The sequence below is a fragment of the Adiantum capillus-veneris genome, unplaced genomic scaffold, assembly GCF_014529385.1.
Source record: "Adiantum capillus-veneris isolate H3 unplaced genomic scaffold, ASM1452938v2 Hic_scaffold_753, whole genome shotgun sequence".
NCBI classification, from domain to species: domain Eukaryota; kingdom Viridiplantae; phylum Streptophyta; class Polypodiopsida; order Polypodiales; family Pteridaceae; genus Adiantum; species Adiantum capillus-veneris.
Genome location: NW_028221749.1, coordinates 1,871 through 19,944, shown reverse-complemented (window position 1 = coordinate 19,944; position 18,074 = coordinate 1,871). Strand labels below are relative to the sequence as shown.

Below are 18,074 nucleotides of genomic sequence, written 5' to 3'. Positions count from 1 at the left end.
CTACTGCCCAAAGGTGTTGTGCCATCGCGATTTGCTCTGGTGTGAACTGAGACAAAAACGAGCCCATCTGCTCGGGTGACATGCCGGCCAGAGTGATAGAAAAACTAAAACTAGGAGAGTATGGCTCATCGTCATTGGCCATGGCTAATCATACACAAACACCACCCACAAAATATGTTAATTTATAGAAGAAATTCTTAATCAATACAAATAACAAATCAACAAAACTATTACACAAATGACAACATCTAAAGTGTATTGTAGACTAATAAAAAGAGTTTTACAAAAGAGTTCCTAGAAAAAATCATTAGTTAATCTCTCATCCTCTGTGAGATCTGATGCACCAAAGATGTCTATCTCAATCTGTACTTCTACATCTTCGTCATCGAACTCTACTTCTTTATTGCTCTTCGCATCAGCTTCATTGTTTGACACCTCATCTCTAGGTTCAGACAATTGCTGACTGCTGACATCCACCTCAAAATCTAAACTTAAAGTTGGAGTTGGTCCTGCGCTTTGTTCATGAATCACCTCTTTGACCTCAATGTCCAGTCCTTCACACACTTGCTTTCTATGTGAAGCAACTTGTACGACATAGAGCTAGCAGGGTTTAGACAGATCATTCTCATCATTTTCTGTCCATAGTGGATCGTGTATGAGCACGACTTGTTCACAATGGTATAGAAGTACGAATGTATCCCGTGCATCTGTCCACACCCGCCTAGAGTTCACCTGAATCAATCCACTCTTGTCTTTACGCACAGTTGCATTAGGGCCGCTGGTAATGTTGTGCTTGTGGTTGCCCCAGCCCCAATTGAGCAGAACGGGAGCCTTGAGGGACGTTTAGAGGTCACCTCTCTTGTTGCCCACCCCGGACCGCCTCAGTACTAAACTCATTTGGTCTAAAGGTTTGTTGCCACATGGAAGCTGTGAGATAGCATTCATGCACCAACTCCGTGTGTGTTACTTCCACTGTAGAGATTCATGAGGAAGACTCAAGAGGCAGCAGTTGCACCATGTGCACTGCTATCTCCTTGCCATGAGCAACAGATTTCTCCTTGGGACAATCCTTTTTGCCATGACTGCTTCCTAAGCATTGAAAACATAATTTCTCTTTCTTACCTTTATCAAATTTCTTAGGAGAGAGAGGACCTCTGGACCCCTTGGGTTTTTTAACTGATTTAGAATTGGCTACTATAAATTTCCTTTTATTGTCCCCGTACTGTGTGCGTGTATTACCATGTGTATTAGCAGGCACATGATTATGATGTGATTTTTTTTCATTTGGATCATCATGAATATGTGCTTTCACTATGGCTTCTTCAAGTGTTTTAGGGTCTTGAGTCTTGACGTGCTTCTTAAGCTCTGGTGTCAGACCACCGATAAACCCATGTACTTGCTAAAAGGTGTCTAGTCCTTCCAACATTAGGATAACATCCCGATAGTGAGATATATATTGAAGTAATGATCGATATTGGCGCATGGAACATGTGTCCCAAGCCATCCAATTCCAATCTGCCTCATTTGTAGACAAGAATTCTTTGCGAAACATAGTCTCAAAGGTTGCCCAATTCTGTGGTATGATATTCTTCTCCTTGAGAGACATCCACCACTTGTAGGTCTTGCTTTCTAGAGTTAAGCTGGTTTGCAGTGCTCTGACTGCGTCCGGAGTACTCTATAAGGAGTGAATTCCATCCCACTTGCTGAGAAAGATATTCACTACATCCTTATTGTGATCTCTATCTTCTCCCTTAAAAGTTGGTGGTTTGGTTTTTTTCAACAACTCATCCACCTCCTTTGCAGTGAGAGTGTGCAAAGAATCTGGAGATGGACCCTGTCCATGATCGACTGTCCATGATCGAAAGGGCCTTGCCCCTGAGTAGCAGTTTTCTCATGCATGTGTGTGGAACTAGGACCCTTGGCCTGCTGTTGCGTAAGTTGTATCACTAATGTAGATAATTTAGTGACGTTTTCATTTAAAGATGCAAAATATCCTTCCATGACTAATATGCGTGTCTAAAGTGCATGAAATTCTTGAATATCAAGCAATTCATATGCGTCGGTAGCATCGTGGGCACTCTCCATGAGAGCATGTGGCCGCAAGCCATCACGAGCAAGATTAGGCGTATGATGCTTGAAATCAAAAGTCATATTGATATCTGAATCCATGGCAACACTGTGCAATGGAAGAAATAGAAGGAAAAGTACCTAGAGTCAAAAAATAATCTTGTCGTTGTGTGATGCACCACAATAGGTAATTAGCCATGCTAATTACGTCCGTGCTCCAAGGTTGAAGCGACCGGTAATTTGGTTGGTAGTCCAAGCTTGTTAATTTGCCCATTCAAGGGTACCGAGTGGTTTTGGAGGAATCGGCTTAAGGTGTCAAGGTACGTATTGATTAGTGTAACCCAAGGGGTATCAAATTTTTTTGTAGTTTAAGCTTGTTAGTAGCAGGTGAATTCCCTTTCGGAATGCCTTTGTCCTGGTTGCACCTTCAAGTGAGTTCGACGGCGTGCTTGTGGGGTATTCTTTGCATGTCCCGTGGGCATGTCCCCTTAGCCAAAAAGAAAACGTCCACCTTTGTGTAAGACAAGGGAAGCTAGAGCCTGAGAGTCCACCACCCAACCACCCATTATATAGCATAGCCCCTGGTCCTTTGCCCTAGTTGGACTCCCTTTCCACACCGCCTAGCCCGGCCTTGCCCTTGTCTAGTCCGGCCTTGCCGGTGTCCTGACATTACTCCCCCCTTCAGAAGAGTTTTCGTCCTCAAAAACAAAAGTGGGGAACTTATTCTTAATAATACTAATGTTTTTCCAAGTGGCACCTTCCTCAGGTCGGTCTTTCCACTTGATTAAGGCTTGATTAAGGTCAGTCTTTCCACTTGATTAAGGCTTGTTGACATACGTGATGACGTGTACACAACTCATGATAATCGAGAACACGTTCAGGTTCATGCGGTAAGGTAGGAGGTTCAATGAAATCAACTAAAACTTGTTGTTCAATGACATTGTCGTCCCAATGTAACCGCTTATGTAAACGGCTTACATGAAACACCGGATGAATGCGAGAATGTGAAGTTAGTAATAATTTGTAGGCACGATCACCTATTTGCTTGATTATTTTGAAAGGCCCACAATTACAGGGAGATAATTTAGGTGTTGGCCCGGCTTTTAGATTTTTTTGAATGTTCTAGCACACGTAAAAATACTTCCTCCCCTTCTTCGAAGGTAACTTACCTACGTTTCTCATCAGCCTACTTCTTATACCGATCCTGTGCTTGTCGGACATTCTGACAAGCAAGTTTCAGCATATCCATGTGGTCTTGGAGAAAATCCTTAACCCGTTGGAGTTTTTCGGTTGCCAACCCCACCGTAAACCGGTAACCTAGGTTGAAACCCGTACATAAGCATGAAAGGACTAAATCCTGTTGTGGTATGCTTAGCACTATTGTAGGCAAACTCGAGAATAGGTAAATATTCTTCCCAGTCTGACTGTTTTTTGCTGACGTATGCTCTTAGCATATCCTCTAGCACCTGGTTAACTCGTTCCATCTGACCATCTGTTTCTAGATGATCGGCTGTATTGAGGTTCAGTTGTGTACCCAATCGTTTAAATATAGCTCTCCAAAAGTGGCTGTTAAACTTGGGATCACGGTCACTGACAATGTTACTTGGCAAACCATACAGTTTGTATAGATTGTCCACGAATAACTTGGCTAGTTCTGGTGTCTTAACCGTTGATTTGGTCGGAATAAACTTACATAGTTTAGTCAACCTGTCTACAACCACCCATACCGAGTCATGACCTCATACAATGGTTGGTAAACCCACAATAAAATCCATAGAGATGATTTTCCATTTTCCATTGGGAATCTCCAACAGATGTAAGAGTCCTCCTGCTTTCAGGCGCTCTGCTTTGTTAACTTGACATTTTTGGCAATGCAAGACATAAGCTTGAACAAAGCCATGTATACCTGGCCAGTAAAACTGTCGTCGTACGAGAGCATAAGTTTTTCTAATCCCCAGGTGCCCTGCACTTGGACTATCATGACATTCATAAAGAATTTGGCGCCGAATGTCTATGTCCGTCGGTACACAAACTCTCCCCTTATGGAGTAGGTACCCATTGCCGATGGTGAAATGCTTCCATTGTTGTAGTTCATCACTTGATAAGGAGAACTAGGTGTGGAGGTAAATTGTACACTACCGTCATTGGAGTGAGAAGGATCCCTCTTTTGAACATGGCTCCACACTTTGGAATATGCTTCATCATGCTCATATTTGCCTTTGAGAGAATCTAAAAATTCACTATGAAGTTCCATGAACAAGAGTGAATTGATCTGTGGCATTCGACTTAGAGCGTCCGCCACGACATTGTATCGGCCTTTGCGATACCTTAGCTTGGCGTCATATTCCTGAAGAATCTCGGCCCACCTGGATTTTCCACCCTTCAAATCCGTTTGTTGTGTAAACCATTTGATGCTTTCACGGTCAAACTGAGCACCATACAGATAATGCCGCCATGTTTTTAAGTCAAACACTATTGCATAAAATTCGCGTTCATAAGCAGAGTAGTTCTGCTAAGCTACATCAAGCTTCTTGCTTTCAAATGCAATCGACCGTCCGCCTTTTAACAGGAGTGCTCCAATAGCACGGTCACTGGCATCCATTTTCAAAACGAATGGTTTCAAAGGATCTACAATAGCGAGTATAGGACTTGTAGCTAATGCGTCCTTGAGCATATCAAAATTGTGTTGTTGAGCAGATACCCACTGAAAAGCTTTACCTTTGCCTTTTAGTTGATCCATCATAGGAAGAGCAAGTTGAGCATAGTTTTTAATGAACCTTCGGTAAAAACCTGCAAATCCAAAAAACATCTATAATTCTTCCAAATTTTTAGAAGAAGGCCATTTTCGGATGGTATCCACTTTGGATTGATCCATATATAGCCCGTTAGCTGAAATAACATACCCTAAATAATGATAATGAATTTCGTCTTTTAGAAAATCACATTTAGATTCCTTGGCATATAATTTTTTTGTGCGTAACAACTCAAACACCTGCCTAAGATGTTGTAAGTGTTCTTCTTCAAAATCACTATAGACTAGGATGTTATCAAGAAAAACAATGACAAATTTGCCCAAATATGGCTTCAAGACACTATCCATAAGTGTCATGAATGTTGCGGACGCATTGGTTAACCCAAAGGGTATCACCAAGTACTCGTAGTGTCCAAACCGTGTTTGGAATATAGTTTTGGGTATATCGGCAAGTCGAATACGGACTTGGTGATATCCTGACCGTAAGTCTATTCTTGTAAAAATGCAAGCATGTGGGAGGTTATCAAACAACTCATCTACTCTGGGAAATGGGTATTTGTTCTTAACTGTAACCGCATTTAAGCCACGGTAGTCTATGCACATGCGCATACTGCCATCTTTTTTCTTCACTAAGAGGATAGGTGGAGCCCATGGTGAAGAACTGGGTTGTATAAACCCTCTGCTAAGGTAGTCAACAAGCTGAGGTTCCACCTTAGTAGCTTCTGAATAACTCATACGGTAAGGTGGTTTACTAACAGGTTTACAGCCTGCAGCGATGTCAATGCTATGTTGTACTGATCGTGTCGATGGTAATCCTGATGGAAAATCATTAGGAAATACATCTTGAAATATCTTAAATAATTTTTGTAATTAACTAGCAACGTTTGTTTATTTAGAATTAGCAACTGGTGGAATAGAGGAGAGAGAAGAATGAGGCGTTGAAGAATGTTCAATAGACTCAATGTTAGAAAGAAAATGAGACAGTAAGTAACACAAGAAAACCTGATCTATTTCATTATCAGAAACAAGCTGCATAAGCTCAGCGGTACAAATCAGTGATGATGAAGGTATATCTTTTTCTCCTAACAACAACACATGTGTGCCATGGGATTCAAACATCAAGTTGTTGTGCTCATAGCTACGCTTTAGTGCGGGTCCTACCTGGACCCCTTGGTTTTTTTAGATGCATCTGAATCGGCAACTAGAAATTTTCTTTTATTGTGCCCATACTAAGTGCGTGTATTACCATGTATATTAGCAGGCACGTGACTATTATGTGTTTTCTTTTCATCTGGGTCATCATGAATATGTGCTTTCACTATGGCTTCCTCAAGTGTTTTAGGGTCTTGGGTCTTGCATACTTCTTAAGCTCGGGTGTCAGACCTCGTATGAACCCCCATACTTGTTGAAAGGTATCTAAGACTTCCAACTTGAGGATAACATCCCGATTGTGAGAGATATATTCAAGTAGTGATGGGTATTGGCACACGGAACATGTGTCCCAAGCTGTCCAATTCCGATCGGCCTCGTTTGTAGGCAAAAATTCCTTGCTAAACATTGCTTCAAAAGCTGCCCAACTCTGTGGTAAGATGTTCTTCTCCTTGAGAGACATCCACTATTTCTAGGCCTTACCTCCAGAGTTAAGCTCGTCTATAGAGCTCTGACTACGTTCGGAGTACGTCGTAAGGCGTGAATTCCATCCCACTTTGCTGAGAAAGATATTCACTGCATCCTTATTGCGGTCTCGGTCTTCTCCCTTAAAAATCGGTGGTTTGGTGTTTTTCAACAATTCATCCACCTCTTTTGCAGTGAGAGTATGCAACGTATCAGCATTTGGGCCTTTCCCTAGATTAGAAGTGCCTTGCCCTTGTGTAGCAACATGCTCATGCATGTGCATGTCAGCAGGACTCTTGGACTGTTGTTGCATTAATTGAATTATTAATGTGGATAGTTTAGTAACATTTTCATTTAAAGCTTTAAATTTTTCATCCATGACTGTCATGCGTGTCTGAAGTGCATGAAATTCTTGAATATTGAGCAATTCGTAAGTATCCTCACCTGCCATAGCATCGTGGGTACTCTCCTTGAGAGGATCCGGCCGCGGGCCATCACTGGCAGGATTAGGCATACTTTGCTCAAAATCGAATGTCATATTGATATCCGAATCCATGGCGACACAATGTAGTGTAAGGAATAGCAAGAAAAAATACATGTAGATGTAGGATGCACCGCCAAGGCTAATTAAGGTCAATTAGCCTTGCTAATTACGTCGATTGTCCAAATTGAAAACGATCCAAAATTTCAACCGTGCAGGTACTTGTCTTGAACATGTTGCAGCCGAATCGAGTGTGAGTGGTATTGCTTTCGATCGCAATCAACTTGAGAACTATTGTCACCAATGAATCCGCTTATGAATCTTTATCAGCGTGCTGAATTTTTGCAGCCAGCACACAGGGAATTTGTGAAAGCCGTATACTTGCTGGCCCGGTCTCGATTCCACTCGGATGTGTGCTCGAGTTTGTTTCTCGTGGCGGGGGTGTGTATCTGTTGTGGGGGTTTGTATTACCCCTAATATTTAATTTAAAGTCGTAAGGCCCTTAGCCTTAGGCGTTTAAGTGTGAATGCCAAGCTTCAAAATGCGATCGCTGTGAGTAGGTAGTGCGCAGAGGCTTGGGAAGCTGAGGGTGGATGATACATTGCAAGGCGGGCTTCGGCCTTGTGCCGAGAAGTGACCAGCAGACCTGCGCACATCGGTTGAGCCCGTGCAATCGATTTGGTGCTCCTGCACCCATCGGCTCTCCTTGCCAAGTCCGCTTGCCCATGGTGCTTCCTCCTCGTCGTTTTCCTTAGCAAGGGGTGATCTCTACAGTCTTCGACCACGACATGCAATCATGCAAGGATTTGTGTGGCTAAAAAGCACCACGCCTTCCCCTTTCCCCAAAATAGGAACTTAGCTCTGATACCAGTGTAAGACAAGGGAAGCTAGAGCCTGAGAGTCCACCACCCAACCACCCATTATATAGCATAGCCCTTGGCCTTTTGCCCTAGTTGGACTCCCTTTCCACACAGCCTAGCCCCGCCCTGCCCTTGTATAGTCCAGCCTTGGCGGTGTCCTGACACTTTGACCTTAGGTCAAGCCCTCATGTGAAAAGAGATCGCCTACTTGTGGCGATGGCGCTGCAGGCTGCTCCAGACTCGTAGAGCATGGTTGTAGCACCCCGTGTGGTGCTCCATCAAGGTCGCTCAAGAAACATGTTGTGCTCACTGCTACAGCGCACGCCGGATGAGCTCAATAATGCCCGCAAGGGCAAAGGTCGAGCTCTACTCCCTCCCTCAGCCAAGCCTGGCTGCACACGCCCGCGTGGTGCATTTTTTCCTATTGCCTAGCAGGCGGCCATGCCCGCCTCCAACTCCCTTTGCATGTGCATGCTTAACAAAAGCAGTGGTCCATGACCCACCCCTCTTGCCTAGAATACCTTGCTCTTGATACGAGTGTAAATACTAGGGGAGACTAGAGCCTGGAATCCACCTCCCAACCTCCCACTATATAGGCTAAGCTCCTAGCACTTTGCCCTAGCTGGATTCCCTATCCACATTGCCTAGTCTGGCCCTTGGCCCAATCCAAGACTCTCTAGCCTTGCCCTTGTCCTGACATTGAGCATGACTTGACCAGCCTTTAATCCAAATGCTATCGCTTTAACAATTGCGATAGCATGACTGGTTGACATGTCCTCAACTAGCTTTTTCATCCCTCCTTTGCCAAAGTTGGTCGCCAAGGGCTTCCCTGTTTCACTAAGATGTATCTTTCCTTCTTTGAAGAAGACAAGATCTTTACCCAAGGCATATTTGAAGCTTTAACAGTCCCTTCTTGGATGGTCTGGGTGGTCACACCATATGCACCTATTTACAAACCCCTTTCTGTTTTGAGGTCTTTGACTATCCATATGTTTGCTCTTTTTCTTCAATCCTTGCTAGCTTTCATTTCAGTTTGTGTATGCCCTTCACAAGTTCTTCAAGCATAGATCCATCATCCTTAGAAGCTAGCTACAACAGCATTTTTTGACTGCTTCTCAGTAATGGCAAAAATTGAAGCACCATTGTTCACCACCATCTTGTCTCTTCTGCATTGTATTTTTGCCAACATGGAAACTGCATCTTGTACATCATTTCACCTTGTCTTCAAACATTGCTCTGTATCTTTGTCTTCCAAGAGAAGCTCTAACTTTTCTTCGATTTCTTTTCCCTCTGCTTGTAGGAAAAGTTCTACCTTCTCCCTCTCCAAGGAATCTTGTTCAGTTTGTGATAGTTGAGCATAGCGTCGCTCAAACTCTCTGAGAAGCTTTGCAGCAGAAATCCCTTCCTTAGGCTTTGCAACCCAACTTAAGAAAGTTATTTTGGTCACCCTCTCAGAGTCCTCCATAAAGTAGTCTTCTTTTAGAGCAAGCTTGAATTCCTCCCAATTTCTTCCATGAGCATTTTGAATTGCCCTAATACGGTCTCTGATCTATGGGACACAAACTAGCTCAAAACTGTGGACCATGTCTTCCTCACACACTCGGTTCAACTCCATTTATTTCATATAAACTTATAGATACTTTGTGATGTCCTTGCCATCAAACTGGTGAATTATCTTCACAATGGACTCTCGTGCTTTTGTGGTTGAAATTTGGATTCTTTTTGTTGCTCGTTGTTGCTGCATATACATGGAAAATGCTTGAAACATCTGCGTGACTGCAGGATCAAAGTGCATCCCATGTGTCTCTAGATTTTCATCCATGGCTAGAAAATTGTGTAGATCAATTCCCAACTACCACGCCAACAATTTTAATTCGGGTTCACTAGAAATGTCAGACTGTGTGTGGTCTAGCTGGGAAGGTGCATAGCCTCTAGCTGTGAGAGTTCGTGATGAGAGTCACAAACACTTTAAGATAAAGCGTTTGTGAAAAATCACCAACTCTCTTTCTAAAGATGACTGGAAAGCTAAGAGAGTTCGTGACAAGATAGTCAAAGACCCTCTCTCCTATTATACTTGGAAATTGCTTGTTTTCATAGACTAGTTCGTGATAAAATGATCACCAATTCACATCCAACTTTACTTAAAAAGAGCAATTAAGAACACTAAACTTTCAGCCATGAAACTTTAACTCTCACAGAAACACAACTTTCGATCAAAACCCAAACCTCTTTCATGGTATCATACATGTAACCTCGCCCCTAATTACATAGTCGTAACATCAAACAGCTGAAAGGAATACACGAGCTTCCACCTTCATGGCGACCATTTTATGAATTTGTAGAGATTTAAGAGCTTCTAAAGTGAATCCCACACACCATTTTGGTGAAGGAGTACGAGCGGAAGTGCGACGCGAGAGAGAGTGCGAGAAGAAGAGCACGACGATATGGTGAACTCGCTCTACTGTAATGTGTAGAGCATAGTGAGTTCTTACCCGCCCACTTACCTGGGCGACCACATTGGGCTTTATACCCCAACAACGTCCCACTTAAAGTCCAATGTGGTACTTTAAGTGTGAGAGAAGCTACTATACAAGCTAATATACAAGAGATGTAGAGAAGTGATGTACTACCCTACACCTAACTGCTTGCGAAAATGCGCAAAGCTCTCTGAGGGAAGTCCTTTTGTAAGTAGATCAGCAGAATTTTCTGTGGTGTGAACTTTGACAAGCTGAAGTTGCTTATCCTCGAGCATTTCCCTGATGAAATGATATTTCACATCCACATGCTTTGTCTTTGAGTGATAAACTGGATTGCGAGCCAATTGTATAGCACATTGACTATCACAATATAACACAGGCATCTCTTCTTTGATTCCCAAATCTGTTACTAGTCGATTAAGCCAAATTGATTCTTTGCATGCCTCTGATGCTGCAACATATTCAGCCTCTGTAGTAGACTGAGTAACACAATCTTGTAATCTAGAACGCCATGATACTGCTCCACCAGCCAATGTAAAGACATACCCTGACATAGACCTTCGGTTGTCTAAGTCACCTGCATAATCTGAGTCTATAAAACCCTTTACACTTAGCTCCTGACTCCCATAGCATATACGCATACTCTTTGTAGCTTTCAGGTATCTCAATATTCCTTTCACTACCTCCCAATGTTTCTTGCCTGGGTTTGACATGTATCGACTTACTACTCCCACTGCAAATGCAATGTCTGGGCGAGTAGCAATCATTGCATACATCAAACTACCCACTGCAGACGCATATGGAATCTTATCCATTTCAGCGTGTTCTTCCTCAGACACAAGACAATCTTGTTTTCTAAGTTTCACATATGGTGGCAATGGAACACTCAATGCCTTTCCCTTCTCCATATTGAAACGTTGCAAAACCTTGTCAATATACTCTGTTTGAGATAACCAAATCAACTTCTTTGATCTGTCTCTCTCAATGCGCATACCAAGTATATGACTTGCCTCATCCATGTCTTTCATGTCAAACGATTTTGCCATCTTTGACTTCAAAGCTGAAATTTCTTCCAAGTGCTTGCCAGCAATCAACATGTCATCCACATACAAAATAAGGATCAGCCAACTGCCATCCTTAGCCTTCTTTGTATATAGACAGTGATCGAACTCACTACGTTTGTAGCCTTGAGAAAGCATAAACTTGTGGAATTTATGGTACCATGCCCTCGGTGATTGTTTTAAGCCATAAAGACTCTTTAACAACTGGCATACCCAATCTTCCTTGCCTTTCTCAACAAACCCTTCTGGCTGCTGCATGTAAATTTCCACATCTAAATCACCATGCAAGAACGCTGTCTTGACATCCATTTGGTGCAACACCAAATCTAATATGGCAACCAATGCAAGAAAGCATCTCAATGTAGTCATCTTGACCACCGGAGAGAAGACTTCATCAAAGTCAATGCCTTGTTCTTGCTTAAAGCCCTTGGCAACAAGCCTTGCTTTGTACTTTGGCTGACTATCATGAGCGGTGATCTTATACCTGTAAACCCATTTACAGGGTAGAGCCTTTTTGCCCCGTGGTAATTTAACTAGCTTCCATGTTTGGTTTTTATGCAGAGCTGTCATCTCTGATTGCATGGCCAATTGCCAATTCCCGGAGTCCTTCATTTGCACTGCTTCCTTGTAACATGAAGGCTCATTGCAATCAGTCAACATGACATAATTCATAGATGGAACAAACCTATCAGGAGGTCGCGTGACACGTTCATATCTACGCACAATAGGTGGCTCAGGCTCAGCCACAACCTGTGGTTCCACTCTATCCTGTCCTTGCTCCTCTTGAGCCCTGACATCTTGTCTTGCACGTGCAGGTCCATCTTCTTGGAAGACAACTCTTCTAATCTCCTCAACCCTCTCTGGTTTAGAATGATATTTTGATTCATTAAAGTGAACATCATTGGTGCGGACAACCTTTCTGGATTCGGGATCCCAAAGTCTGTACCCCATCCCACCAGAATTACCATAGCCTAGAAAGATGCACTTTCTACTCTTTGGCTGAAGTTTGTTCCTAAATTCCTTTGGAACGTGAGTATATGCCTCACAGCCAAAGACTCTGAGATGCTTGTATGAGGGCATTTTGCCTGACCATACCATCTCTGGCACTAAATCCTTCTGCAAAACCTTGCTAGGAGATCTATTTACAAGATGAACAGCTGTTGATACAGCTTCAGCCCAAAACCCATTTGGCAGTTGTGCATTAGACAACATACTTCTTAACTTCTCTTGTATGGTCCTATTCATCCTCTCAGCAACACCATTTTGAGGAGGATTGTAAGGAGCAGTAAGTTCACGTTTTATACCTTTTGACTCACAAAAGTCCTGAAAGGCCTTTGAAACATACTCTCCACCATTGTCAGTGCGTAAGCATTTAAGCTTCTTGCCACTCTGATTCTCCACAAGTGTCACAAACGTTTTGAAAACACTAAACGCTTCATCCTTGTGCTTGAGAAAGTAAACCCATACTTTCCTCGAGTAATCATCTATAAATGTCATAAAGTAAGAAGCTCCCCCTAGAGATAGGTTAGGCATAGGTCCACACAAATCACTATGAACAAGTGCCAACTGTGTATCTCTTCTACTGCTTCTATGCTTATGTGGCTGCTGTGTTTGCTTACCATACAGACAATGTTCACAGAATTCAAAATCATTAAATGAAAAGCCAGGCAAATAACCAGAACGAGACAAGATTTCCATTCCCTTCTTGGACATATGTCCTAACCGGCTATGCCACAAAGAAACGTTCGGCTGCTCGATTACATTGATAACATTTTTAGAGACATTTGATACATAAATCATGTAAAGTCCTCCAGACTTTACTCCATGTGCTACTGTCATAGAACCCTTGGATATCTTCCACATGTTCTGTCCAAAAGTGGTGACGTAGCCAGCATCATCAAGTAAACCTGTGCTGATCAAGCTCTTTGTAATTGCGGGAACATGTCTCACATTCTTTAGCGTGAAAGAAGAGCCATTCTGAAACTTCAATTGAACATCTCCAACACCTAAGATCTCACATGTCTGCCCATTGCCTAGCCGAACATGATCTTTAGTGGTTACATAAGAGGTAAACCACTCCTTGTTTGGAGACACATGAAGTGATGCCCCTGAGTCTATAATCCAATCACTCAGTGCATTTCCATCAAATGCTGTAAGAAGAGCTGAGTCCATTGTATTCTTCAAGAAGTAGATGTCTCCTGACACTAGACTGTCATCCTCTGCAACAGTGCTTGTCACATTTATTTCTTGAATCTTCACTGAGGACTTGTTCTTCTCACCATGGTCTTCAGCTTTCTCTTTGCCTTTTTCTGCTTTCCATTCTCTGCAGTCTCTTTTCATGTGACCCTTCTTGCCACAATGGTAGAATTCTATGTCACTCTTGCCTTTAGCACTACGGGACTTGCTACGAGACTGATTCCTCTTTCCACCTTTGTACTTTTCTTTGGTCCTTCCCCTGACAACTAAGGCTGTTCCTTTGCCTTTTTCCATTGTCTTTCTATTGGTTTCTTCAGTAAGCAGACCTCCTTCTACACCTGCTATGTTCAAACCATCTAGAGGTGCAGAATTACTCAAAGCTGTGCGAAAAGTGTCCCAACTTTCTGGCAATGTGATCAACAGGAACATAGCTCTAACAGGTTCATCAAACTTGACACCTTGAGCTGACAACTGACTATAGATTGTGTTGAATTCATTCAGAGGATTGGACATAGGTGTCCCTTCTTTCATCTTCAATTCAACAAGCTTCTTAAGCCAGTATACCTGTGAAGCTGCACTCTGCTTCTCATAAAGATCACTCAGCTTTAACCATGCTTGATAAGCCGACATCTCGTCTGCTACATTGAAGTAAACGCTTTCTGCCAAAGTCAGCATAATGGTAGAAAGTGCCAATTCATCCATTTCGCTCCATTCATCTTCGTCCATATCTTCTGGTTTTATCCCCTTGAGCTTTATAGATTTTATCTGCTTCTTTTGTACCAACACGTGCCAAATCTGCTTCTTCCACAACGGGAAATTGGTTCCATCCAGCTTCTTGATATTGTAAAGAGCAGTGTCCTGTGATCCAGCCATAGCTACGCTTCACAGTAGTTTACTTTTCTGGGAAAAATTCGGCAGAGTTTCCCCTGTAAACTGACCTCTGAACCAATATCAACCTGTCAAATGAACCAAGAAAGCTTCACATTCTGCATAAATTTTGGCAGAGTCTCCTTTGTAAAATGGCTATGGTGTACTAAAAACATACCAAAAAATAGCTCAAAAAACACTGTCTCTTTGACACTGTAAGCTGCGGGTAAACCTGTCCTACACGTGTACTGTCTCTCACTGTCCTGTCACTGTCCTATAAGCATAGACTACGACAATGCCTCAACGGTAGTAAAGCAAATATGTAATCCCAACTGTCTAACTCACAGTCAATACATCCTAGCTACCTATCTAAGGGTGCTCGAGGGATCGCTCCAAGACCTGTATCACCGAAAGGATCTCAACATTCGAGAATCTCCCAGCTCAATAAAACCTCACTCGACCCTCAACAAAGGCTGCAGTAAATCTGACAGTACATAGACTTCCCACAAAGTCATACATCCACAAATTTCCCACTATATGTTGTAACCGCTGCGGCGGTTGTTTGCTGCGTGACTCACAGCCAGCAAACCCTCAACAGACATACATCATCTCTGACAATACATCCCATGTGGAAGTACCTGCAATGTCAGGATGAAATCTGGAATATCAAGCAGCAAACACAAGTTACCTGATGAACTAGTGGATGTCGCCTACAGTCTGTGTGTAGATGCGCCCGTGTCGTGTGTGACACGCCTCCAAGAACTGTGAGCCGTCCTTCGATGTGTAGACAGCCACAAATCAACACTCTGGGAGTGTTGATATCCTCAGCACCTGTAGTCGTAGGCCAAAAACCTCAAATTTGGAGAGTCGGATCTGCACCCGTCGAGACCACGTAGTCGAAAATGGCCTGCGTAGACCTTTGTCGAAGCCGAATGGTGGCCGAGATGACCTCATAATGAAATTCTGACAACACCAAGCCCTTTGGGCTTACCCACGAGATTTGGGGCTGTATCTTCGCCTGTCGAATTTCACTTCAATCTGAGTTGGTGACTCTAGTCTCCTGCAGTGCTGCCCCGAGCCTCGATCTGAGCTCTGATACCAGTTGAAGGAGCACGAGCGGAAGTGCGACGCGAGAGAGAGTGCGAGAAGAAGAGCACGACGGTATGGTGAACTCGCTCTACTGTAATGTGTAGAGCATAGTGAGTTCTTATTAGGTTTTTACAAAAGAATATGTGTACATACCTGACGGCCCGCCCACTTACCTGGGCGACCACATTGGGCTTTATACCCCAACATTTGGTAAGAGGAAACTCTAATTCACTCCCGCACAAATCAGATACAAGATTACGAAGAGGGGGGATTGCACACATAGATTGAGCAACCATGGAAGCAATTGCACAGTAGTGATAAATTGCAGGTTTTTTCAGTACAAGAAAGCCCTCTCTCTCTTCCCCACAAAAATCTCAGCTGACGTGGTCAATTTTTTTGCCATTTTTTCACTTTGAACCAAAACTAAGCCATTTTTGGCTCATTTTTGACCCAAAAAAAATGCCATTTTGATGCAAAAAATTTAGGATTGTGAGGTGACGGGTGACGTGGCAAGTCATGCAAGCACCACAGACAAGTGGCACGTCAGGTGGTGGATGACATGGCATCTAATGTGAGGCAACATGCAAGGTGACAGTCAAGGGTGGTGGATGATGGATGACGTGGCACACCAAGTGTAAAGTCAAACGTTTAACTATGGTGATGTGAAAGGTGACGTGGTCATCTCACAAAATGGGCACAAGTGACACATATACTTGGCCACATACACATCCAAATAATATTGGCAAAAATGAGTTCGAAACAGGCTCCAAACCTAAGTCATATTAGTCCCACACTAGTGAAAGTAATGTCTGAACGTAGAAAATAAACTCCATAGAGCTCTATAGTAGAGTATATGATGGACTGATAATAACTACTACGGCGGATAGAGGTATATTCGAGGATCCAAGACAATGAGAAACGTAAAGAAACAAGCCATCCGTAACAAAAATCACTTGATGCATATTTGCCATGCACAAATTATCTTGATGAAACACAAATGAGGCATGTGCAAGTCCAATTTTTATTCCCAAACAAAGAGAATTTACAAGATTTGTTAAACTCCTCAATGATGTAACATCAATCACATCCAAACATTGTTCCACGTCTATATTTTTCCAAACCAGAAGATTATCAACTACTAGACTGCACATAATGGATCCACAACTGAATATCCAAAATTGAATCAGCCCTACTGATCCATCAGGCCTCTCTCTAATTTAAGTTTAGCCATTGCGACACGGCCACGTCCTCAAGGCTGTCATCCCATGTCTCTAATTGGAGTTCTGCTGGTTCCGTCATCATCATCGCGTCATTCTCAAAAGCTCCATCAAGCGGCAGCTGATCGTGCTGGATCCAATATTCATAATAATTAGCTTCTACCTCAGCATCATAATTTGCGAGTGCTTCACTAGAGGAGATGTTATAATGCGGCATCGTGACCTGCAGACACTTGTATTGATGAGCGCCTAATATAGTAATGCTCAGCTAGCTGCTCACAAGTTTAGAATAATTAATAGAGTACCTGGGCGGCCCCTTGTGCAGTCGACGCAGCCAATTCTTCCAAGCTGGAACCCGGCCGGATCGGCATTAAGGTAGTGTCGACGTTGGGCTCGTGCATAACAACCTGAGCTGATACGCCGCCTGCTTGGAAAATCTGAGCTTCCATTGGTGGCCATACAAGCTGTTGGCCACCGTGATCTGCCGATATTGTTGCTGGCCACGGAGAGTACGCATGAGCAGAAGAACTAGTAAGATATTGGGCCTGTTGCTGAATCAGTAGAGGTACGTCTCCACCTACAGTAGTATTATAAGTAGCTGCACTGTCGTTTGTTTGATGAAAAGCTGCCTGCTGCAGGTAGCTGCTGGTTGGGTTTGTCCATAATTAAGGGTGCCAGAACCTGGTTGCTGCAGGTAGCTGTAATTATCGGCAATGGAGCTAGCTGATGGTTGTGTTTGTCCATTAAAGGTGCCGGCACTGCCTTCCTCAATAGAATAATTGGGGCCGCCTTCCTGCGGTTGCACTTCATTAGCTTGAAGCAGCAGCTGATTGTGGAGGCCGAGTATGTGGTTGTTTACTATATTGCTCAAGTCCTGGCCGCTAGCTGTAGTACGCATGCGTGCATCTGCAAGACCCTGCATGTAGAAAAACAGTGCAAACGGCCGCATTTCATCAAAAGTTAGCTTGCTGAATACTACGCTGAGTGCTCGAGCCTCCAGCTGCTTGTCCGCCTCTTGAATAGGACAAGCACTCATCTGATCATTCTCTCCCGATGGTTGCAGAGGTGCGCCGGCGACTGTACCAGCCTCATTAGCCGCTACTGTTTTCTCCGAACGGGGTTTTCTGGCCCAAGGACGGTCGCCCGCCGCTGATCTCCTTTGCCCTGCATGGCGCACCGTGGGCCTGATCTCTGTTTGTTGTTGCACACCACAGTCATGTCATGACTGCTGATCAGCTCATATGCGCGCTATTCATTCTGGTTATACATTTGTCTACTAACCTTGACCGGCAGGACACGACGCACTCGCGCCGTCCGAGGTGCCAGCTGGATATTAGGTGGAGGTGTGAGCACATCATTGGGGTAGCGTTGGCGAGCTTCCGTCTTGGCAAAG

At 43.4% G+C, this 18,074-nt stretch overlaps 1 protein-coding gene across 1 annotated transcript; it reads right to left on the bottom strand.

Moving 5' to 3' along the window:
• Positions 1-17,258: 17,258 nt before the first annotated feature.
• On the bottom strand, positions 17,259-17,717 carry LOC147416616 (uncharacterized). The gene has a single exon (XM_086508219.1). It carries the CDS (start codon positions 17,715-17,717, stop codon positions 17,259-17,261), a length of 459 nt encoding a protein of 152 aa, XP_086364345.1.
• Positions 17,718-18,074: the final 357 nt, after the last annotated feature.

Coding starts and splice junctions, on each gene's coding strand:
- LOC147416616 (XM_086508219.1), bottom strand. CDS start 17,717: ATGAGTGCTTGTCCTATTCAAGAGGCGGACAAGCAGCTGGAGGCTCGA.